The 24,653-nt window shown below is 44.0% G+C and overlaps 3 protein-coding genes across 3 annotated transcripts in view; all 3 read left to right on the forward strand.

Moving 5' to 3' along the window:
• The window catches only part of DHX29 (DExH-box helicase 29), a 29,142-nt gene extending 12,189 nt beyond the window's left edge, over positions 1 to 16,953 (forward strand). The window contains exons 14-27 of the mRNA XM_058823320.1: positions 51 to 191; positions 1,501 to 1,645; positions 1,875 to 1,995; positions 2,940 to 3,024; positions 3,617 to 3,705; positions 4,323 to 4,451; positions 5,254 to 5,329; positions 6,969 to 7,193; positions 9,015 to 9,151; positions 9,739 to 9,832; positions 10,475 to 10,777; positions 12,088 to 12,219; positions 13,757 to 13,853; positions 14,581 to 16,953. Coding sequence (XP_058679303.1) covers positions 51 to 191; positions 1,501 to 1,645; positions 1,875 to 1,995; positions 2,940 to 3,024; positions 3,617 to 3,705; positions 4,323 to 4,451; positions 5,254 to 5,329; positions 6,969 to 7,193; positions 9,015 to 9,151; positions 9,739 to 9,832; positions 10,475 to 10,777; positions 12,088 to 12,219; positions 13,757 to 13,853; positions 14,581 to 14,636 — 1,830 coding nt within the window. The 3' untranslated portion in view covers positions 14,637 to 16,953. The remainder of the gene's footprint in view (positions 1 to 50; positions 192 to 1,500; positions 1,646 to 1,874; positions 1,996 to 2,939; positions 3,025 to 3,616; positions 3,706 to 4,322; positions 4,452 to 5,253; positions 5,330 to 6,968; positions 7,194 to 9,014; positions 9,152 to 9,738; positions 9,833 to 10,474; positions 10,778 to 12,087; positions 12,220 to 13,756; positions 13,854 to 14,580) is intronic.
• A 1,059-nt stretch (positions 16,954 to 18,012) lies between these two features.
• Positions 18,013 to 19,267, forward strand: CCNO (cyclin O). Its single transcript, XM_058824268.1, has 3 exons — positions 18,013 to 18,379; positions 18,466 to 18,651; positions 18,782 to 19,267. Exons 1-3 carry the CDS (start codon positions 18,134 to 18,136, stop codon positions 19,265 to 19,267), a joined length of 918 nt encoding a protein of 305 aa, XP_058680251.1. The 5' UTR covers positions 18,013 to 18,133.
• A 1,833-nt stretch (positions 19,268 to 21,100) lies between these two features.
• On the forward strand, positions 21,101 to 24,080 carry MCIDAS (multiciliate differentiation and DNA synthesis associated cell cycle protein). Its single transcript, XM_058824405.1, has 4 exons — positions 21,101 to 21,554; positions 22,743 to 22,957; positions 23,103 to 23,213; positions 23,598 to 24,080. The coding sequence occupies exons 1-4, from the start codon at positions 21,101 to 21,103 to the stop codon at positions 24,078 to 24,080; spliced, it is 1,263 nt and encodes a 420-aa protein (XP_058680388.1).
• Positions 24,081 to 24,653: the final 573 nt, after the last annotated feature.

The raw sequence follows: 24,653 nt of genomic DNA on the forward strand, positions 1-24,653 counted from the left end.
TGATTAGTTTTTTATGTGCCTGATGTTTTTTCTTTGAATTTTCACTAAAGATTTTCCATGTTGAAGATGTAATTGAAGCAACTGGCTATGTTCTGGAGAAGGACTCAGAATATTGTCAGAAGTTCTTGGAGGAGGAGGAGGAAGTAACAATAAATTTTACGGGTAAAGGAGGAAGCACTACAAAGCACCAGGTAAAACAGGCACTTTTAGTTTTGTCTTGGAACCTTTTGGGAGTTTTTATTATTTAATCATTTTAGTTCCTTTGAATTTATTGTGGTTGGATTGTAAAATACCAAATGAATATTTGATACTCAGTTTATAAAAAACAGACACAATGGCACTCCTACTAATATTTATGAATGCTTCACCCTTTTTGCTCCAACTCCTATATAGTTGTCTTGCTTTTGCTGACATTGTATTTGACATTGAGGTCTCTTGTAGATTACCAGCTCTGGGTGTATAAGCAGCAGCAGGGAAACCATTTTTTTTTCCTTGAAGAATTCTCCTACGTAGTGACTTAACAACAGAAGAGAAAAGGCTTTATCCTTCTTTAGCTAAAAGACTCCCAAGATCCTCCAACTTGGCATGCCAAAGGAGATGATTTACCTGAGATTGTTGTATAGACCTCATTAGTTTAACAGGTTATGGTTAATCTTTAGGTACTCTGCAGTGACAGCTGTATGTGCTTTTGGATCAAAACTCTTTAAGGGGAAATTCTATCAGTGCCATCTGACTTTGGCAACTTAGGCTGTTAATCTAGACTATGTATTTTTTGGAGGATACCAAAGATTTGCTTTGTAAAACTTCTGAAAATTTAGCTTGCTACAATCAAGCACTTACATGTCTGTTGAAAAATAGTCTGGTGTGCTCTACTGATTGTTTTCCTTCAGTACAGAAGGATATGTGGTGTCAAGCTTCCTTAAGTGTATTGAGTAACAATGAAGTAGTTTACAGTAGTGCCAGTTAATTTAGAAACTAGGTGTGTAAGATGTCTAGAAAAAAATCAAATTTATATCTCTCCTGCTAACTCTTTTCCTGTACCAAAACATTGCAGGAGTTGCCACCTAGTTCATTCTTAATTTTCCTTGCAAGCATTAGTTGAGAAGGGTGAAGTAAGGGAGAGGGAAAAGGTGAAACGAATTTCTTACACCCCAAATTAGGAGTTTTGAAAGAAGAGTATACATCTTGTTATCCCAGTTTGAACTGATACCAGTTGAATGCCAGATATGGACCCGGGAACTGTTTACCTCTTGGAGACACTTTAATATTTACCTTTTCTTAGAATCTGGAATGTCTTTTAACAGTTGTAGATACTTCTACACATTATGTAAGTGGTTGTGATTTAATCTAACTCACACAGGTTTTGGTGGGAAATTAGTTAAATTTCTGTTATCCCAATCTCTGTTTCAAGTGAGTGGCAAATTCACCTTCTGCTCTTTATGTTCCTCTAAAATACTAAGAATGTGATTTTTTTTTTTTCTGCTTACTCTTGTTTTTTAGGAGTATATCCCAATCCAGTCTGGATCTGGTATCAATTTGACTACTTACTATGCGAAGTATAGCAATCGTACACAGCAGGCTATCTTATATATGAACCCTTACAAGATCAACCTTGAACTTATTTTGGAGTTGCTTGCATACTTAGGTACTTCTAGTCCACTTCTTAAGAAGTTTATGTACTTGGGGTTGTCCTTTGGATTTATTTTCCACTGCTTTCTACTACTTCTATAATAAAGTACTTGATTTCATTGTCATAGGAAAGATCCTAAGAAGCATTAACCACGGGGCCTAGCATTTGTTCCTGTTGTTCTGTGAAACTGCTTGCCATGCATGTTTGTTTTACCTATCTATGTGCTTGCGCTGTTATTTTGCAGATAGAAGTCCCCAGTTCAAGAATATTGAAGGTGCTGTGCTGATCTTTTTACCAGGCCTTGCTCATATCCAGCAGCTGTATGATCTCATTTCAACTGACAGAAGATTTAACTTGCACGACAGGTAATGCAGATATTTTTTATAAAGTTAATACTCTTATGTTACAACACAACAAACATATACATTAATGTTTGCTATTCTTGTAAAAGGCAAGTGAAAGTTATGCCTCTGAGCTAATGGTGCTACAAATGTACTTCTACTACAATGCAAATGTACTCTTACTGCTATAGTCTAAAAGTTATTCAAGCAACAATGACAGATACTTAGGAATGGTATGGTACATTTTCTTCCATTGCTTTCTATTTTATTCTTCAACAAATTTATGTAATCAAAAGCACTTGACTACTTCTTTTCCACTTCTTAGGGTATGGAAGTTGCCATACCTGGGATACAGATTTATGTGGCTTACTGTTTACATGGAAGTGACTACTTCCTGAGAAGAGCCCTAGAGCACCTGCATCTACCAAGAGAAATGGCCTAGGGTTGTAGTGACAGATAATTTCAAAATTTTTTTGGGATAACTAAAAGTTAGCAGCACAACTGCATAAAAGGAACAATTGCAGTCAAATGCTAAATATTTGTGGATGGACTGAGGTGTAAAGGTCTGGAAGAGAAGGAAAGCACCAGTCTCTGTGGTTGTCTCAATGAGAGACCTCTATTACTCAAAGTTGCACGTATTTGTTACGGTCATTTTCTCGGAAGCACAATTTAAAGAACCTGGGTTTACAAACAGGTAGCTCCCTTTATTGCTAGACTGTTATTGTAAAGTAACAAGCAGTTCTGCATTACTATTTTTACTGAATGGGAGAACATCCCAATGAACTAATTAGGTTATTTTTTGTAGCTATTGTAATAAAACAATGAAGCAGACTTTCATATGTAATCATACAAAGTTTTACTCGTTTGATTGTGTATCCTTCTCCACATGTTGTCATTATACTGGTCTTATATTTTTACTCCATGTTATTTGATAAATGTGTATTTATTTTTACAATTTCTTGTTCTAGGCACAGATTGATAGCTTTGCATTCTGTTCTTTCAACACAAGATCAAGCAGCTGCATTTACAATACCTCCCCTTGGTATTAGAAAGGTAATATTCACAAAGTTCACAACTGAAAAGAGAAATTTTCTGTGGGTGCAACTCTGAATTGTTATCATACAGAATTAAACAACAGCTGGGTGTTCCTAGAATTTCCTCACTGCAAAAAACAATTCTGATTTAGTGGTCTGTAATGGATAGAAGATAATATGCTGTGGAAATGTTGACAGTATTGGACAAATTCTTAAACCTAAAATTTTTCTGTAATCTTCCTTAATTATTACTTACCTGTATATTAACTATTGTTAGCCAGTAACTATGGCTTTTATCTTGGAGAAATACTATTTTATTTACTGCCAAACTATGTAATTAAATATTGATCAATTTTGGCAGGTACTAAGCAGTAATTGTGGTGGATTATAAAGCAAAATGTGAATGTGAAATTATTTCTTAACTTTTAATTTCTCTCCTTGGGGAAAACTAGACCATTTTCCAAGTCATGTAGGTTTTCATTGTCAGATTATTTAAGGAAACATTTCTGGGTAAAAAAAATTTAACCAGACTTACTCCATAACAGTGATGTAAAGATTGAAACCTGTTGCACTTTCCAGTTCTTCTTTTAATGTTATGTTACTCTTTCCAGATTGTTTTGGCAACCAATATAGCAGAAACAGGTATCACAATACCAGATGTTGTCTTTGTAATTGATACTGGGAGAACAAAAGAAAATAGGTGAGAGTTTGATTTTCATCAGTCACACTATGATTACTGTAAATATTTGGAGGATAGAGCTGCAAGGATTTTGTAGTATCTTTATTAACTTAGAGCAATCCTTTTTGTAATTATCTATTAATTAGAGTTCTGGATGCAGGAATGTGCTGAGCTCATTTGAAAGCTTGCAGGTTTGGGTACAGGTTTGGGATGTATGTTTCAAGTTTCAAATGGTGAGAAGAGCAAGGGAAGTTCATAGATAATGGATATAATGTATGGATAATTATGATCAAGTACTGTTTTAAAAATGAAGAAAGTACTTTTTATGCTATCTCATGTTTTGAAAGTTATTTTTCTTCACTTTAAATGTGAAAATCCCTACACAATGTGTTAGAATGGTTCTGAATTGCCAAGGTGATGAAACAAAAAAGCTTTCATTTTCCAGTTTTTATGCTTTCACTAGTGACTTGTATTCAAGGTATTATAATATACAGTTCCTCCCAGATATGCTTGGTTTTCAAAACTAAATGTATTTTCAAAAATTGCTCATTAGATATATTGTCAGTGTGCTGGTGTTCAGGTAATACATACATGAAAATTTCATTTCTGAAATCTGTATCTGCTTTATAATGTTTAAGGTATCATGAAAGCAGTCAGATGAGTTCCCTGGAAGAGACCTTTGTTAGCAAAGCTAGTGCTCTGCAGCGACAAGGAAGAGCTGGCCGTGTTAGGGATGGGTTCTGCTTCCGAATGTACACGAGAGACAGGTATTGTGAGCTTAGCAAAATTCTGTAAATCACATCAATACCGTGGGGTTTTTTCTGTGCAAATCCAAGAATTCTTGTTGAAAATCACTTTACTTACTGCAAATCAGAAAGATAAAACTGGAAAAAACTCAACCAAAACAAGAATTTGAGTATCACATGTGTAAATTGTTAGAGTAGCCTTTCACACTTTTTGAAAAAGTTAATTTTAATCTTAATATTTCTGTAGTGTGTTTTTTAAAAAAAGTTCATAATTAAAGGAAAAGTGCAGCACAGGAAATTGTAGAACATCTATTTTTTACAACACCTGATTGGCTTACATCAAATGTGTGCAAACCTTACCTCCTAAACTTTGAATTTTTTATCAGACAAATCTGTAGGCTTCTGAGGAGGTAATCTCTATGGATGAGATGGGGGCACTGCAGAATTAGTTTCTGTTACTGCAGTGGAATAATCTTTTTCCTCCTTCTCTGAAAACCTAAAGTGACTTTCAGCTGAGAAAGAATTAAAATTAAAATCTTTTGATCTAACTAATGAAGTGTGTGCCTTTTAGCCCCCGAAAAGGCCTTTCAGTTTGAAAGCATTTTACAGACTTGTTTTGAAAATCAGGGTTTCCTGCCTTTCTCTCTCTAAAACTTGTTTTCAAAGCTACAACACATACCTTAATTCAAAGTATGAAGGACTTGGCCATGCTACTCCTTTCCCTGCCCCTCAAGAGAAAAACTGCAAAGAATGACTACGTAAAAACCAGATTTACAAGTTTAATTCAAAGATTTAGTTGAATATATATTTTGTGATGTTGCAGGTTTGAAAGCTTCATGGAATATTCTGTTCCAGAAATACTGCGTGTGCCTTTGGAGGAATTATGCCTTCATATTATGGTACAATTTTTGATTTTAGAATTGCTAACCTTGTGTGGTGGTTTGTTGACGATGACTGCATGCTGGGTGGCCCCAAAGGTCCTCTATTACCCTCCACCTCAGGTGGATGGGAGAGAAAATATAACAAAAGGCTCATAGCTAGAGTTAAGGACACAAAGAGATGACTCACCAGTTACTGTCCCAGCAAAACAGACTTGATTTGTGGAAATCAATTGAATTTATAACCAATTAAGTTAGAGTAGGTTAAGTAAGTGAAAAGTTTCCCTCCCTCTTTTCTGGCCTTAACTTTATTTCCCAATTCCCTACCTCCTATCCTCCATCAGCAGGGAGATAGGGAATGACAGTTTTGGTCAGTTTATCACAGATTTCTGCTGATGATTCCTCCTCAGAGAAAGGGAGGACTCCTTCCTCTGCTCAATCTTGGGGTCACTTCCCCTGGAGACAGTCCTTTACAGTGTGAATCCTTCCCACAGGTTGTAGTTTTACATTAACTGCTCCAGCATGGAATCTCCCTCAGGGTCATAAGTTCTGTCAGCAAACCTGCTGGTGGGCTCCTCTCATCATGGTGCCACAGATCCTGCCAGGAACCTGCTCTATTGTGAGCTCTCTCCAGGGTCACAGCCTCCTTCAGGCATCCACCTGCTTGAGTTTGGGGCTCCATGAACTAACCAAAGACCTCCATGAACTACAGGGGAGCAGCCTTCCTTACCATGGACTGTAGCAGCTGGAGAACCTCCTCCCCTACTTTATTCACTCTTTTTAGTGTCTTCAGACTTGTTCTCACCTCATCGTCTCTGGCTGCAGTTTGTTTCTGTGCAGTAACTTCTCCTGGAGGCATGATCACCATCACTGATTGGCTCAGTCTTGGGCAGTGGGTCTGCCCTGGAGCTACCTGGCATTTTCTAGATGTAGGGAGAGCTGCTCTCTCAGCTTCCCACCAAACTCACCCGTGCAGCCCCTACTACCTGAACCTGGCAACACAAGCCCAGTACATCTTGTTAGCTAAAAATACTATGCATGCCTCTGGACAAATTATGCCTTCATACTATTGTCTGTTTTGGAATTACTGACCCTAATAGCTGAAAAGGTTTTTTACTACAAACCAAGTCCAATGCAGTTACTTAGTGGGGCTTCTCATACATGTACATACTCAGCACTTGATTGCTGTAAAATACAAGCATGCTGTTCACAGAATAGTGCTTATGAATATGATTCCAGTTTGCCTCAGAGTGACAATTTTAAACTCTGTTAATAGCCTTCTAATTGATTTCTGTTTTAGGGAGAAATTCCATTACCTGTCTCCATGTCTTAAGTGATTAGGATGTGCATAGGAAAACTAGCAACCTGGCAAATTAGTGCTGGGTTGAACTGCAGCCCATCAGGATTGAGAGTCCCTTGCACATCAGTGATCACTGGTAACACACTTCTCTGAACAGTGGTCATGCCATATGAAGTTTTTTCCAAACAGTGAAGTTTTGTTAACCTAATGTGGGGCATGTCAGCCTTCCAGGAAGCAAGATGTTTGTTTGGTGGGGAGGGAATGTGAACTTTTGATGCATGATCAGTGTTCCAGTTTTCTGTGTAGCTAACTTTTTATAATAATTTTTTTAATTGAAATATACGTCCCTTTACTTCACAGAAATGCAATCTTGGCTCTCCTGAAGATTTTCTTTCTAGAGCATTAGATCCCCCACAGCAGCAAGTAATTGGTAATGCAATGAATCTTTTGAGGAAGATTGGCGCTTGTCAGTTAAACGAGCCCAAGTTGACTCCGTTGGGCCAGCACCTTGCAGCCCTTCCTGTTAATGTAAAGATTGGCAAAATGCTTATATTTGGCGCTATATTTGGCTGTTTGGATCCTGTGGTGAGTAAAAAAAAATGATATTTTAAAAAGTATAGAGTAGAAATTATTAATATAGAAATTATTAATTCTTTGCAATTTATCTAATTTCTTGTAATGTGGTATTTTGAAAAGATTATGCAAGTTAAAATGTTTACTTTAGGGTGAGGGCACCTAGACATCATGGAGGGGAATAATATAAGTGTTCTGTATGGTTGGACTCAATGATTTTTAAGGTCTTTTCCAACTCAAAGTGGTTCTGTGATTCTAAATTCCTAGGTACTCTCCACAGTGGATAATGAGGCTTGCTCTCCAGGTTTTTTGTTTCAGTCATCAATGGCAACTACTTTTATGGCAGTCAGGTGAAGTCCCAAGTGACTGGGAAAAGGGAAACGTAGTACCTGTCTTCTTTTAAAAAAAGTAGAAAAATGGGGCCTTGGGAGCTTCTGAACTGTCAGCTTCAATTCTCTACCTGGGAAGATTGTGGAAGAGATCCTCCTAGAAATATAGTGTTGCACTTGGAGGAAAGGTGATTTAAGACACCAGCATGAGCTTAACCAAGGGCAAGTCCTGCTTGACCAGCCCAATAGTCTTCCATGGTGGAGAGTCCACATCAGTGGACAAGGGAAAGACTACATACTTATTTATCTGGATTTCTGCAAAGCCTTTACCATGGTCCCCCATCTAAACTGGGGAGAGATGGATTCAGAGGGTGAACTATTAGGTGGATAAGAAAGTGGTTGCACAGTCCCATCCAGAGGCTCGTGGTCAAGAGCTCAGTGTCCTGATGGCCATCAGTGACAAGGGGTCTGTACTGGGACCAGAGTTATTTAATATCTTCATCAGTGACATAAGACAAAGGGATAAACTGCACCCTCAGCAGATTTGCAGATGACCCCCGAGTAGTGCTGTTGACACATCTGAAGGATGGGATGTCATCCAAAGGGACCTTCAGAAGTGGGCAGATGTGGAGCTCACAAGACCAAGTGCTGGTGCTGCACCAGAGCAGGACAACCCCAGATATCAGCACATGCTGGGGATGAACAGATCTAGAGCAGCCCTGGGGAGATGGAATTGAGGCTGGTGGTGGCTGAGAGGCTGGACATGACCCAGCCATGGGCACTCCCAGCCCAGAGAGCCACACGTGTCCAGAATCCCATGCCTCCCCTGCTGCCCACACCGCTGTGGATGCAGCCCACTGGCAGCAGGGGAGGGAGGGGATTCTTCCCCTCTGCTGTGCTTTCATGACACCCCACCAGCAGTGCTGGATCCAGCTCTGGTGGCCCCAACACAAAAAGGATGTGGATCTGATGAAGTGAGTCCAGAGTTTATCACAAAGATGATCAGAGAGGATTGGAGTATCTCTTCTTTGAGGCAGCTGAGAAAATTTGGGTTGTACAGCATGGAGAAAAGGCTTCAGCATGACCTAGTTGCAGCTTTTCAGTATCTGAAGGACATTGAGGAGGAACTTCTTAAAGGGGTATATGGTAACAGGACAAGAGGGAATGGGTTTGAACTAAAGGAGCATTTTGTTTGATTCAATATTGGAAGAAATTCTTTACTGTGAGGGTGGTGACACTGGCACAGGTTGCCCAGGAAGTTGTGGATGTCCCATTGCTACAGGTGTTCAAGGCTGCATTGAATGGGGCTTTGAGCAACCTAGTTTAGGGGAAGGTGTCCCTGCCTAAAGCAGGGGCTTGAAACTAGATGATCTTTAAGGTCCCTTGCAACCCAAGCCCATAATTCTAAGATAATGATAAAAGAAGAATTTTGTTATAAGCTTACAGATTTATAACACAAAAATAGCCTGAAATTTTCTAAGTGATGTGTCCTGAAAAATTACAGGCAACTTTGGCTGCTGTTATGACAGAAAAATCCCCATTTACTACACCTATTGGTCGAAAAGATGAAGCAGATCTTGCAAAATCATCTCTCACTATGGCGGTTTCAGACCATATAACAATCTACAATGCTTATCTGGGGTAAGTGATGATTCTCCTATGCTCATAAGTAGTAGCAGATAACAGATAATACAGTTATGTAAAGAATCCTTAATATTTTTGAAATGCTTTCATTTCAAGTTTTTTCTGTTCAGAGTAACAGTAGATTGCCAAGTACTGTAACACAAAGGGACAGTTTGCTTAGTGTTTTGGTTTTCAATACCTTTTAACTGTGCCTGCTTACATACAGAAGTTTACTGTGTCAGTTTATCCTAGTGTTTTGTTTGCTGTTTGTGGTATTTTGACCAGAATATTTTGTATTTGATAAAGCACAAATGTATAAAAGGATATACAAATGTATAAAATAACATACAGGTTTTTTCCTCTTTAGGGTATTACCACTAAGTCTGAATTTTGTTTTGACTGTCCAGAGAGACAGAAATGTGTGGGGGTTGAGAGTAAATCACCTTGTATCTGTCAAATCTACATTTCAGTTGTGTTCTTTAGAATGTTCTTAGACCAGCAGAATTCATTTTGAAGCACGTTTTTCTTTTTTAACTTAGTGCCTCTTCTGTTGCAGTCTTGATGGGTTTCTTGCTATAATAAGACATTCCCTATTTTTTCTTTAGGTGGAAAAGGGCCCGACAAGAAGGGGGATATCGTGCTGAAATGACTTATTGCAGAAGGAATTTCCTTAATAGGACTTCACTGTTAACTCTGGAGGTAAAACTTTACTTTATGAGTACAGAGCATAATATTTGTTAAAATTTCCCTCTGAAAATGTCATTCCCTTTTAAAGACATGATACATGGCAGTTACTATTTGGACAACATAAAAGCGAATGGAATTTAGGTACTGATGAAGTGCACACTCTAAATCAAGGTAGCTGCGTATGTATTTGAGTTTTGGATATGCACACTTTGGTAAACAGCTTTGTAGTCACTGCTATTGGAAAAGCTAGGACTTACTTTCATCAGAGAATCAAAACTTCATGAATTAAAATAGTTATATTATTCTTGATATCAAATAACAACAGTAAGATGAGCCACAAACGCACATGAATGGCCTCTTATTTTTTGGCGAGAAATTGTTTTTATTGATCTTTGAAGTTTGGTTTACTGAGTACTTCTAAGCAGAATTGGATCTTTTATGCAAATGTATCTTTTCATTTTAACTGCAGGTAGAGATTTTATCATAGAAATAGCTAGGATTCCAGTGTGGCGGCAGAAAATACAAGTGATTATTCTAGTAAGGCATTTCCCCTGGAGAGCATGAATCATTCAGATGAAGTGTCATTTCCTGCTGTTGAGGTGGAGTATGTAACTTTTTTAATTCAAAACTTGACTAATACTATCCTAATTTCAGGATGTGAAGCAAGAACTCATACGGGTGGTCAGAGCAGCAGGGTTTACAGCACCTTCAACACGTTGTGGAGGGGATGGAAATGGAGCGACACAGTCCCTGTCTCTCAGTGAAATAGCTCTTCTTAAAGCTGTGTTGACTGCAGGGCTGTATGACAACGTAGGAAAAATACTATATGCAAAGTCTGTGGATATTACAGAGAAGCTGGCTTGCACAGTAGAAACTGCTCAGGGTAAAGCTCAAGTTCATCCCTCTTCTGTAAATCGAGACTTGCAGACTTATGGATGGCTGCTTTACCAGGAGAAGGTAAGTTGAAGATAGTGAATGTAGCTAGTAGTTTGTGTAAAGGAGTTCTGCCTCTAGTATACTTCAAACTAGTGTATGTTATTTAATATCGTTTTATGTTAAAGAGTCTTATTATCTAATGATCCTAAAGTCCATAAAAGTGGATCAACTGAGTGCTGAAGAAAAAGAAGGTGAAGCTGAAGGTCATGGACAAATTTGTTCATGGTGAAGCTGGTAGCTATAAATGGAAGGCATTTTCTGTGTATCATTTAACTTAATAGTATTATTGATTTTTTTGAATACAGTCTTACTGATTTTATTAGCACTTTACACAGTAATATGTAATAGTAACTTTTCAAAGTCTGCTTTGTTACTGTTCTGAGGTTTTGAAACTTGGTACTGACATACACCAGTAATAAAATAAAAGAGCCAATTCTGTAATGAACAGCTAAACTCCCTAAGTGAGTTGTATTTTTTTTAACTTCTTTCCTCTTCAATTGAAAATCTTGTCAGCTATTTGCTAAACTGAAGTGTTTGTATTGTATTTAGTTATACTTCCAGTACAACAAAAGTTTGACAGTTGTTTAATGGTCAGATTTACTGTGGAGAAGCAGAAAGTATTAGACTTTTTAATGCATATAGAGTGATAGTATTTTTTGAGAATTGAAAATATTTCCTGACGCCCAAGAAGATCATAGTGGGATGACAAGACAGCAGCTAAGGTTGGTAAATTATTCCATGAAGATTGGGGCAAACTAAGCCTGCACTTTTCTATGAAGATGCACTCTTCTTATGTCCATTCTTCTTACTACAACTCATTTCACCCCATTCTGTCTTTATTTGGGATGTTCCAAAGCCAGAATCAGCATATGCTGAACCCCATACTTCATGCAGTGTGTGTGTCTGTGTGTACTGCATTTATGCATGTGCATATGTTGATATAGATAAAGTGATAAAACAGTTCCCAAGAAGAATGTATAATGAAAGAGCTTTGCCTGCCTTTTGCTTCAGTAGAGTTACTACTTCTAGTGTTGCTGTTACGCTAATGTTATGGTTAATGTTATGTCTCTGTTTGAGCTTTAAGAAGATTACTGTGGCTTTAGCTAGCTTCTGGCATATAAACCTGTCACTTATTTAGAATGAATTTTTTAATGTGGTGTAAGGCAGACAGATAGCTATCGATTGCAATAACTTGTTTTGGTTGCATCTTGAAAAAGGAAAAAGTGTATTTCTTGCTTGTAGAAGTAGCAATCAAATTTAGTGTTGTAGAATGTTATGTGATTGGGATTTTTTGTTGAAGTTTTTAATTGTTTGTGTTTGTTTATATGCAGGTGAGGTATGCCAAGGTGTATTTGAGAGAAACTACTTTAATATCCCCCTTTCCCATTTTGCTTTTTGGTGGGGATATAGAAGTCCAGCATCGTGAGCGTCTCCTGACAGTTGATGGTTGGATCCATTTTCAGGTGCCCTGGAGTTATAACTAATCACCTTTTGTGATTCCATGAGCTTTTATACTACATAGTTGATACATTAGTTTGATTCAGATCACCGTACATACGGTGACAATGGAGATGGAGACAAGAGGGAAGAAAGGGGAGAGAATTTAAGATAATTATGGGAAATTTTATATACACTTAATGAAATCTTAATAAATCACACTCAAAAGAATAGACTTGTCATACATGGTGTGCAACAAATCAGTTCCCTCTCTCTTCAAGAAGAAAGTGTTTTTTCAGAAAAGGTATTAAAAATGGGTGCAGACTAAACCTTTTTTTATAAAGCATGTACTAAAAGCAGAGGAGTGTACTGTTTTTATATTACCCTTTCTTATAATTTTAAAATCTTGTAACTACGTATTTATCTTTAGCACGCTACTGTATATACTGTTCTGTAGTGCAGACAGAATTGTTTGAAAAAAAAAAATCCAAATTGTAAAATAGCTGCTTACTTGGGTTTGGGGTGTTTGGTTTTATTGATTTGATTTTTTCCTTTCTGCATGTATAAGTTTTACTTGGAAACTGGAAAACTAAGAGCACTTTCCTAGCTTATTTTTGCAGACAAAATAGTTGTCATAAAAAGATCCTCTGTAAATTTTGATAAATGGCAAGTTATGCTATCCAGGCAGCTACATGGTTATAATTTTCTGTGCTCCTTCTGTGCTCTGGTCCTTGTGCTACTCTCAAAGACAACTGTAATAAAAACAATTGTTTGCAGTCTGTTGATCCAAGTAAGCAGTCATGTAATTTAATTCACTGATTTACATGAACAAGGAATTTTAGCAAGCAGGTCCCTTGTGGATTTGTTAGAGATTCTTTTTCTGGTCCCTGGGTGGCTATAGTTATGCAGTTGCTTGGCTAATCACATCTTACAGTGTTTCAGGATTTCTACTTTTCTACTGAGATGCTAAGCAAAATACCTTGCGTTTTGCACTTCTGCTGTAGCAACTACTTGTTGTACCAAAGGCAGAATATAAATGAAATAAAGATTGAAATAGGGAGGAAAGGATAAAATTAAATATTTTTGGGAGCGGGTTCATGTTTAGGTATCCAAATTTATAGTGAGATATAGAAAAGGCTTGTGATTGCCTTGGCAGACCTCCCAAGAGGCAAATGCATAGCTGTTTTATTTCAGATATAGGTGTAATTTGAACTTTGTTACCTTGGGGAGTAAAAAGGCAAATAATTGGGCAGCTTATTGGTGAAGTAATAATTTCCTCTTATGCTAGTTGTGTGGGAACACATTCTAAGTTACCCTTCTCAGCTGCTGTTCTTCAGGCTTTGATACCATGAACAACTGGTGCCTAAAGCTATGGCATAATGTAAGGGCAGTTATTTAATGAGTACACTATATATCATGATTATCATTACCATTAAAAATCACATATGTGCATCATGTTTGCAAGAATCTTGTTATAAACTCTTGTTTACATGTAGGGTAAAATTTTGATCTATATTTTAGTGTGAAATGTCTGATGATGAAATGTTTGTCTTTTCTTTATAGGCTCCTGTTAAGATAGCAGTAATTTTCAAACAGCTGAGAGTTCTCATTGAGTCTGTTTTGAAAAAGAAGCTTGAAAATCCCAAAATGTCACTTGAAGGTAACTTATTGCTGGCAGTACTCTTTGTTAAATGGACCTTGTAGCAAAACTGAGGAATAGTTAGTGCACTGTGTCCTCACACAGTAGCATGTGTGACATGAAAGTTCCATTAAGAGGCTTCCAGAAATCATTACTAGCCCTGCATGTATTGTGTGGCTCACCTCAGATGTACAAAGATCTGCAGAACTGCCATTTTAAAGACATCCCTGGTAACAGCATTCAAGGTAGTGGTAGTAATGGTGAGGTAAGCATCTCAAAATAAAATTGTGATTATGTGTGAAGAATCCTAGGCATAGATGATTTCAAAGTGTTGTGCAAGTTATCTCAAAATCAATATTAACCAATGGCATGTTGATTCCCAAAAGTAAGGGATAGCAGAGCACAGTTTAAAATTTGGACACTGGATGTTCAGGAGCATATTGTAGGTGGGGAAGAAAGGGAGTTCTGTATGCTGATGTAGCTGGAGTTAACCCAAGACTTTCCCAATCTCTTGTGGAATACTGAAATGGTTATCAGCAATTCATCAGATCATTTTATGATGACGTACTGTGTACATACTGTTTGTCCTTTTGCTTGCCAAATGGTAATCACTTGTTTTGCTTTAGATTCTGGCATAGCCTAAAACATTAGAATTTTAAGTTGCCGAGAGATGGACTTCTCTTACAATTTTTGGCATTTTCAGAATCAAGTTGCACTTTTTCACACTGTGTTTTTTTTTCTTTTCTAGATGACAAGGTCTTATACATCATCAAGGAGCTGATAAAAACAGAAAACAGTAACTGAAATCAGAAATCAGTAACAAATCAGAGCTTCAGTAATTGCAGGGGAAATACGCATTCCAACACTAATTGGAAGTATTTAAATTCTTAGTGTGGTTGATCTCAGCCACGATGGGGATAGAATGCATGATTTTGCATAGGATCAGCCTTTCTTTTTATCAATTTTACAATGAATATTGAATATGTTTAGCCTTTACACTATATTTGGTGCCATTTGTCTTGACTGTACGAATGATAACTGCAAGCAGTTTTTTCAAACTTGTCACAGACATTTTTTCATAAAAATCCTTTGTTTGGGATTTGTTCATCTTCTGGGAAGCTGTGGCCCCAGAAGAAGAATGTAAACAATTGTTATTGGCTGGTGTGGAATGCAACAGGTGCAGCGGTGATTGGTCTTCTGTGAGTGTTTGGATTTGCTTACCACTCACAGGAGAGTTTGTCCTTGCTTTCTGCTGGACACAGAACTTTGTTATTCATTCTTTCCTATTCTGTTCTTAGCTTAGCAGCCTCTGCAACTTCTCTCCTTATTCCTTTTAGTATAGTAATAATGTATTATATATCATATATCAATAAATCCAGCCTTCTGATCATGAACTAAGATTCTCGTCCACTTCTCTCACCCTGAAGACCTCATCAGGTCGCTGTAATACAAACTATGAACTGTTCACAGCCATTTCTCTTTTTTAACTTAATGTGCTAATCATACCATCAGTACAATGTGTACTGATGATTGAAGATTCGATCCTGAATCTCAGTTGAGTAGAATTCCATTTATGCAAACAAAAGACAAATGTTTCTCATATGGGTTACCTAAGTGATGAATTTTTTTTTTAAACTAAATTTACAGTATTAAACCAAGACATCTTAGAGAACTCCTAATTTTTCTGTATGATTTGTGTTGAGAAGATGCTCTATAAGCATCTATAAGATGATAGTATGGACTGCTGTGAATGAGTGCTCAGCGAGATGTGTACTGACCAGCAGCTCCTCCCAAGGAGGGGGATGTGCCTCTTCGCACAGTTATTCCTCCCTGTTTACCCTGATCCTTGCAACTCCTGCAACTTTTATTATACTTTTTGTGTGTTAAGTTTTGCATAGTTCTCCAGGCCCCCTTCAAGAGATGATCATGTGGTTTTTCTCCATTTATTGATCAAAATTCACATTGACCCTCTTCAAGGAAATACCAGAGAAGTTCCTAGTGGAAACTTCCAGTGGCAGTTTTCTCCTACCCTACTTGCTCACAATGACTGGATGTCTGTGTGATCCTTTGTTTCTTGTTTCTTTAATACTGAATAATCCTTAACTGAATAGCTTAATGAATCAGATGGTCTCACCTTCCACCTATCCATACTATTTCTAATTATAAAGTACAGTTTTAAATTGCCAACTTAGCTTTCAAGAATATATTGGGATATATTGGTGGGGAGGATCTGCCATTAAACAGTTGCAGTCAAATAGGAACTGTCTTCACAGACAGAAGCACAGTGTAGATGACAACTTTTGTTTAATCTGAAAAATAAAGATTTTCTACAGCAGAGGTTAATCACGTACAGGAAGGGCATTCAGGAAATTGAATGCATAAAAATGCAAAATACATGGAGCCTATCCATTTAGATTATGACAGCAGAACTGGTATTGCTGTCCAGCTTGTGCACATTAGCTTGCACCAATTCTTGAAGAGGAGAGCTTTTTGCTAACAGCTCTGAAGGAACGGGGATCATATCTGTTATTCTTTTATGCATTATGATAATGTAGTGGCAGTCCTGATTTCATAGGAGACAGGAAGTAACTTTTGGGGTTTTTTTTACAACACCATTTAGCAAGGAAGCATTTGAACAGGAAGTTTTGATCTTAGATCTTATGATCTCAACTTTGTCTTCAGTATTCCCACACTGAAATTAAAACCTGCAAATTTTATTCATTGAAGATATAAAATAAATCTGTACCCTAAACAAATTTCCTATGTTTTATTTTGGTTGAGATGGCTTTTTTGATGTTTTGGTTGAGATGGTTTTTTTTGTATCCTTTGGAAACAGGAAATAGAAAAATATCTCAGTAATTCAGTTATTAGCAAGCTGCTCTTTCTTTTGGGTTTGAATTTTGCAAATGAGTTGTTGGTCTGAAATGGTTAAATCCTAGGGAAAGTGTGAATTGTGTTTGAGTTCTTCTCCCTTATCCAACTGTGATAAATGAGAGGGTTTTTTCCATTTATAGGTGGTAATGTTGAAACTCAGAGTTATTATTTGTGTTTCTCTAGCATGCTGTGCTTTGTAATCTTCTAAATAAAGAACTGAAATAAATTAAGGGGATATATTGTAATAACTGGGAAATTGGATGATCTGTGTTTTCTGTAAAACAAATGAGGGAGGTCTCACACTGTGGTGTACAGTTAAGCACAGTTAACTTCTAAAAGAAAAAACTAAAAAAAATAAAAACCCAGGAAACAACAAAAATAGATGCTACACTGACTTTCTGCTTCTGCAGTATACATGAGCAACTTTTGTGCCTGTATTCTTTTTGGTGGATGAATTTTCTCTTTTGCTCTATTTATTTAATCAAGACTTCTGTTAACACTTCTGTGTTACTTTTCTCAAAGCTTTTGTCAGACACAAGACCATTCAGTATCTCTGGATCTTTGTCACCATAATCTTAACTGTGGTCGGCAATGTGTTCTGTTTTTTAAAGGCAGCATGTTCTCCTGGTGTCTGTCCTCACTTTGGAGAGGAGTTCCTCCTCCTGCTATTCTCGCTGTAGACTTCCCACCTCCTCTCGTTTTTCTTCTGTGTCGTTGGCTTCTTGAAGCTCTTGTTTCGTACTGCCATGTTTCCCAGTGCTTAACCCAGAAGAGGTTTTCTTTCTCCTGGTCTTTCCACATCTATAGCACACTATAAATGGGTGGAGTGCAGAACTGTTTTAATTTCCTTGCATTCAGCTGTTTAAAATAGTGCCCCATCACATAAATAGTCCATGGATGAAAGCATAACTGAGACCCAGATTGCATCACGAGCTCCAGCATTCTTGGCTTTCTCCCCTGCTGTCCTCCTGTGCTGTTTCTGGTGACCTGTACTGGAAGTGTTACGTACAGGCAGTGATGGGTAGTTATTAAAGCTCACGAGGTTCTGAGCTGAAGTGCTAGGAGCTGGAGAGACGCCTGCGTTGGTAATGGCAAAATCGAGGCGGCAGCTTCAGCTGGCCGCATTTGTGGGTTTACGGCACAGCTGTCTGGTTTGCTGTCTGTGCCGCGGGAGAGCGAGGAGCCTGTGGTCGGGAGGGCACATGGCGACTCCACAGCCTTTTTGCCCGAGGGCAAGCGGCAGAGAAGAGACAAACGTTTCAGTGGCTCGGATTTTGTTTTGGAGACGGTGATCCCCTCAGTGCCCAGACGACGGGACGGGCGGGGCGGGGTGCCCGGGAGGCGGGCGGTGACACCTTTGGGGGCCCCCGCTCCGCTCAAATAGCCAGTACCGCGACCGGAGCGGACCCGGCACGGCCACCCACCCCATGGTGACGGCGGCGAGCGGGCGGTGCGGCGGCACTCCGGAGCGCCGGGGGCCCGGCGGCTCCCCTGGGGGCTGTCCGCGGCGCCCGGTGCGGCGGCGGCGCCCGGGGACCGGGGCGGCGGCGGCGGCGGGGGAGAACGCGCAGGAGCTGCAGGCTTTCCGCGACTACGGAGAGAGCTGGTACCGCTCCCGCAAGGGGCTGGAGAGCCGCTTCCAGCCGCGGGAGCCGCTCGCCCGGCAGCCGCAGGTGGGGGCAGCGGGGCCGGCGGCGGCGGGGAATGGGCGGGGGAGCCCGGGGTCGGCCCCGCCTGATCCCCACTGCCGGTGCCGTAGGTGACGGCAGAGGCGCGCTGCAAGCTGATCAGCTGGCTCATCCCCGTGCACCGGCATTTCGGGCTCTCCTTGGAGGCTCTCTGCCTGGCCGTCAACATCCTCGACCGCTTTCTCGCCACTACCCCGGTGGCCGCAGACTGCTTCCAGCTCCTGGGTGTTACAGCGCTGCTCATCGCCTGCAAACAGGTAGGGGCGATCCCGGCTGCCCCGCACCGGGGGTGGCGGCCCGCTGAGGCCGGCCTGAGGGCGCCTTGGACAGGCCGGGCTCCGCGCCAGCTCCCGGCGGCAGCGCTCTTGTTCCTGTCCCCGCCCACAGGTGGAGGTGCACCCTCCTAGCGTGAAAGAGCTCCTCGCCCTCTGCTGCGACGCCTTCACCCGCCAGCAGCTCCGCAACCTGGAGTGCATCGTCCTGCATCGCCTGGACTTCGACCTGGCGGCGCCCACCGTCAGCTTCTTCCTGGAGCACTTCAGCCGGGTGCGGCTGGAGAAGCGGGGGACCGACGCGGGGGAGGCGGCCGATGCCCGGAGCCTGGCGGCGGGCGTGGCGGAGCTCAGCCTGGCTGACTATGCCTTCACCAAATACGCGCCCTCTCTGCTGGCCGCCAGCAGCCTGGGGCTTGCGGACCGGCTCCTGCGCCACCGCAGCCCCCTGGACCTGCGAATCAGCGGCTACCCAGAAGGGCTCCTGCGGGACTGCATGGACCAGCTTCAGCTCCTGGTGTCTCTGAACGGGCGGTCCCTGTCTCTCCTCCTGCCCTCGGAGGTGGCCCAGAAGTGCCCCTGGCTTGGAGATGACCGCTGACAGCGGGTGGTGGTGGAGACGGCTCTGGCTCGCCGTTTGTGCTCCACAAAGTCGGTGCAGTGTGATCCACTAAGCCTTAGTGTCATTGGAGCTTAAAACTTAGATGGCGATTTGCAAAGGATTTTATGTGTCATGTTATCTGCACATTCCCTTTGCTGTATTCTTTTAAGTCAAGCATGTAAATATTGTACTGAATCTCACGTACTGTGTTATTTAAATGGAGGGTGGTCCATAAAGATAACATAAGGACCAACTGAATATTGAGTAAACTCTTTTCTGTTTGTTACATCTATACCTTTATTGGCTGGCAGCAGGCAGACGCATCTGGGAGAGGAAACACATTGGCACATAACGAATTCACCCTGTCAGTTAACACAATCCCTCACAAAATAAACACGCCCAACAGTGTCATTCCCTGTGATGCCTATGTAGCTGGAGTAAAAGTTACAAGATGCTTGTACATCTTGAGTTATAAGATACCAATATAACCCGAATCATAACTTTCTAGACAATGTAGGAGCCAGTATATGGTTAACTAGTTGCTTAATGCTTAAATAAACAGAAACTCGCCAGGTGAATAGTTTCAAAAATAGACAGGTATAGCTATATTGGGAAGCAGCAGAATGTACTAATTAGTAATTAGCAAATGTAAAGCAAATTAGCCACAAAATTAAGAATTTTGACCAGTTAGATCCAGAAAGACTGAGGAACACCATAACTGTGCATGGTCTGAAGACAAAGTTGAAAAGTTCAGTTGTGAGGAACACCTTAAGCCTTCATTGAAGAAGACCTCCAAGACCACCTAAATTGGGGAAGCACAACCACAGTACAGAACTATTTATATCCATGAGATAGCATTATGTAAATAAGTTTCAGTGCATATATGATGATGTTATAACGACATAGCAATATTAAGCAATACTTACTGTATAAATAAACTACAGCACTTGACAAAGGTGGGTGGGTTAGATGAAGAAATCCCCCTCACCTCCAGTGCTGCGATAAAAAAAAATACCTGCTCTATAGCCAGTCTATGGGGTTTTATTTCACCCTTTTCAAACTGCCACCGCTGGCTTGGTCATGGCTCAGGAAAAAAAAAAAAAAATAGACACACTGACATAAGTGTAGGAAAACAGAGTGTGGAATAATAACAGCTGAGTTTGTTTGCTTGTTTGTTTGTTTGTTTGTTTAGTTTTCTAGCAGGCACGCTTCTGAGCAGGCTGGCACAATCAAAGACAGAAAACAATCATAGTGTTGTAAAATATTTCATTTTCTTCGTTTGTATCTGTGTACAAAAGCAGTTTTAAAAGACCCGGAGCTGCCCTCGGGAGTGCTCACCTTTCAGCGCAGGGGGGACCCGGACGCCGGGCGGCGCTCCAAGTCCTGCCTGCCCTCAGGTGTGGAGGCAGAACGAGGAAACCTTGTCCACGCTGCTGTTATAAAAAATACCTACAGGACCACCACGGGGGAATAAAGGGCAGCTCAACCTCCGCCAGCCCCGTCGGTGATTTCAGCTGGACATGCCGTAGCAGCGGGTGCGACCCTCTGCCGGTGCGAGGGCACCCTCTCCCGGTGCGCAGATCGCTACATTCAAGATTCCATTGACGGGCTTTTTTCTCCTACATAACACACCTCACACCCGCCCCCCCGCCGTCCCCCGTGGCTCTCAACGCAGACGGACCCCGTTCCTTAGAGAGGTTTAACAAACACCATTATAAACACCAGCCCAGCCCCCAGGCTGCCGCCCGCGCTGCCCGGCAGAGAGCCGCGGGGCTGAGCGCGGCACCGAGCTGCTGGGGGCCGGGCGGCCGCGCTGGCGGGGCGGGCAGCGCTATGCTCGCCTTTCCCTCGGGGCAGCCCCTCGGCGCGCCCAGGCTCCGCAGGCGCGGGGAAGGTTCCGCGGGCGCGGGAGCGGCTGGGCGGCGGCGGGAGGTTTCGGCGCCCCGGCGGAGCGAGGGCGGGCGGGCAGCCCCGCCATGGCCGCTGTGCCTGCTCGCGGGGCGGCGCCGAGCGGGACGCGGGGCGGAGGGCGCCCACCGGCACCGGAGCTGGAGCCGAGGCCGGCGCCGGGACCGCGGCGCCAGCATGGAGCAGGGCGGCCGCCGCCGAGCCTTCGGCAGTATCTGCCCCAACACAGTCCAGGGCCCGCCCGCCCGCCCGGCCAAGAAGCCGGCCCGGCCCGGCGGGGACACGGCGTGGACGCCCCCGGCCGCCCTGAGCCCCCGGGCTCCCCCGCCCCGTGCTCGCCGCAGCGGCGCCTCGCCGGCCGCCGCCGCGCCCGCCCTGGGTGAGTCAGCCTGCGGCCGAGAGCCTTAACCCCCAGGCGCGTACCCTTCCCCGTTCATCCTTCTGCGCCCCTCTGGTGTTGCCCACCGTGCTCCCCAGCCGTGATACCCCCACCTTACCCTCCACTGTGTTCCGCCGGCCATGACCTCTCTCCGTGAACCCCGCTGTATCCCCCCTGGTGCCTTTGCACCCCGTTTCCCAGCCTTGCACTACCTGGCGTTGCACATCGAAGATGTTCCCCAGCCGTACTTCTCATTTTGGCATGCCCCATTTGCTCTGTCTACCCCTGCCCTTGCTACTCACCTTTGTCTCTGACTGTCCCCAGTGCTCAGCACCATCAACTGGCAGGATTTGGCAGCCTCTGCCCCCACTTTTCCCACCACCCCAGCTGGCCCTGTGACCCTGCAGCAGGTAAACCTACTGTTCAGAACAGCCTAGGCTGTGCTTGGCACCTGAAGGGGTAGCTCTCTCAAGCAGATGGGTGCTGGCAACTTCCCTAGCCTCAGGTTTCCCACCTGTGAAATGGGCACAGCAGAGGACAGCGTCTTGTGTCGTGTGTCAGATGGGTTGCAAGTGGCAAGGGGATGGCACCTGGGGATGCTGGAACTGTCATAAGGTGCTGAGCACAGGCAGCAGACACTGTTGAAACAGTATGGGCAGTGGTGTGGGCAGGTCTGAGCCCTGGGCCTGGCTCACTGGATCATTTCTTTCACCCCTGCCAGGGTCCCTGCTTCCAGGATGGGCCAGAGTTTGTTTTCCAGGAATTCAGGGATACTCTTGGTGATTTTATACCTGGTAAGTAGATATTTTTCCTTACGTGAGCCAAATGTACCTGCCAAATGTACCTGTGCACATCTGCAGTCATGCTACATTTGGTCTCCTCTTTTTTTTTGCTTTACTTTTGGAATTTTGGATGCCCACTCACTGCATGTTTGTCCCACCATGGGACAGTCTGTGAGGAAGCGCATTCTCGCTCACCCCCTTAGAGACCTGAGCTGTCACTGAGCTTTCTCCCACAGGAGACAAATTAGATTCAGGATGCACAGCTGTCACAGTAGAGTAAAAGCATTTCAGAGGGACATGTCCAGAGGGAACCTCCAGAGTGATGTTTAGAACCAGAATGGTGTGCTAGGTTTGGGGGGAGCAGACATGAATACCTCCACTTAACACTTGTGGCTATTCCTTCCAGATGTATCCACCTTAGTGCCGCCACCACTGGACTGTACTGACTATGATTTCTCACTTGGTGAGGAGGTGGCTTTTGGCCCCTGCACCCCACAGCTGCAGAGCAGCGTGCTGGTGCAGGTTCCCCCACAGAACCTGTCTTCCCCTGAGCCATGCTGGAGGGACCTGGCAGACAAGCACCAGAAAGCCCTGGGAGATGCCCTGGAGGCAAACACCCAGGTAGGGACCCCAAAGCCCTCCCTAGGCTGTGCTGTGTTCTGTCACATCCTGTTGAGGTGACTGGAGGGCCCTGGTGTGCAGCATCCCCTGGCTCCTGGACAGTGTGGCTGTCTCGACCACCCCTTTCCCCGTTTGTCCTTCGTAGCTGCAGGAGACCCTCACACAGAGGCAGGAAGAGCTGGTGTCACTGCGGGAGAGCAACGTGCAGCTGAAGGAACTGGCAAGTCAAGCCAGGCAGCTGGCTGCTGTCCTTGACGTGAGTGCTGCTCACCATTCCAGCCTGGCTGCCCTGCGGCCCAGGTTGTCCCTGGGGGACAGTGTGATGTCGGGTGCAGGGTGAGGCAGCACGGGGTGCGACAGGGCCTGGATGGGGGGAGGTGTACAATGGGATTGTGCAGTGTGGGGCTGTGGGAGTTGTGTGGTGCAGGACGGTGTGGGGTGGACAGCGTGGGGCAGGGCGGCGTGGATTGGTACAGTGCGGGGTGGAGCAGGGGTCAGCGTGCTGCGGTTCGGGGCCGGGCGGTGAGCTGTGGGAGGGGGCCGTGCGGTGTGGGATGGAGCAGGGGAGCACAGTGTGGTGCGAAACAGGACGGGGCTGTGCGGTGCAGATCGCGGAACTCGCGCTCCCTCTCGCCGGCAGACGCTGATGCTCCCGCAAAGCGCCGACGGGACAGTCCTTCCTCCTCTTCCTCCTCTTCATCCTTTGCCTCCTCCGCCCGCCGCCGCCGCTGCCCCGGCCGGGGCGGGCCCGGAGGATGCGGAGGGCGTGGATGCCATGCTGCGGGCCGTGTCGGAGAAGTGTCGCGCCGCCCTGCGAAGCCTGGGGGGCGGCGCTGGGGACAGCGTGGCGGGCAGCCCCGGGGGCAGCCCGGGACACAGCCCGGGAGGCAGCCCCGCGGCCAAGCGCCCGCGGCCGGGCCCGCGCCTCCACGGCGCCTTCCGCGGGCTGCGCACCGGCCGCGCCGCGCCGCGCCCCGCCGCGGGGCAGCTGGAGGGGGGCGGCAGCCTGCGGGCCGCGCTCGGCGAGGCGGGGGCCATCCGCACCCTGGCATTCCCGCAGGGAAACGCCTTCACTCTGCGCACGGCCGGCGGCGGGCTCCGCTTCCGATGGGTGCCGCGCTGAGAGCCCGCGGCGCCGGCAGCCGGGTCCGGGCAGGGCGGAGCGCGGCCGCTGCGGCGCCCCCCAGCCCTCGCACGCTCCCCGTTTTCTCTTGGAAAAGGGGAATTCGCGCTTCCCCCCGGCTGCCGGAGAAGCGACGGGAGAGCGCGGCGGAGGCAGCGTGCCCCAGCGAGGGTCCTGCGCCGCAGGCTTCGTACGCCGCGCCGCCGTACGGGCCCCTGGCCCGGCAGCTTGCCATCAGTAGCTCGCTAATGGAAGTAGAAATTAAGCGAAGATCTGCCCAGTTTCATCCAGAGGTTTTTAGTCAGCTGAGCAGACAAGTGTAGCTGACAGGACAGTGGCTGGAGCTGGCCAGTGTGAAAGCAGAGGGATCGTCCCAGTTGGTGAAACATGATGCAGCATCGTGGAATTTTACACCCAATGTTTACAAAGTAAACTTGTATCGTTCATGTGTGCAACTGTACGTGTATATTTGTACTTGTTATGATGATTAAATGGTGCTTAAAATTGCCATTTTGTTTGTGCAGATTTACTGTAGACTTCATTTTGCAGCAGGTATGCATATTTACTTTAATT

Source organism: Ammospiza caudacuta, chromosome Z (assembly GCF_027887145.1).
Source record: "Ammospiza caudacuta isolate bAmmCau1 chromosome Z, bAmmCau1.pri, whole genome shotgun sequence".
Lineage (NCBI taxonomy): Eukaryota > Metazoa > Chordata > Aves > Passeriformes > Passerellidae > Ammospiza > Ammospiza caudacuta.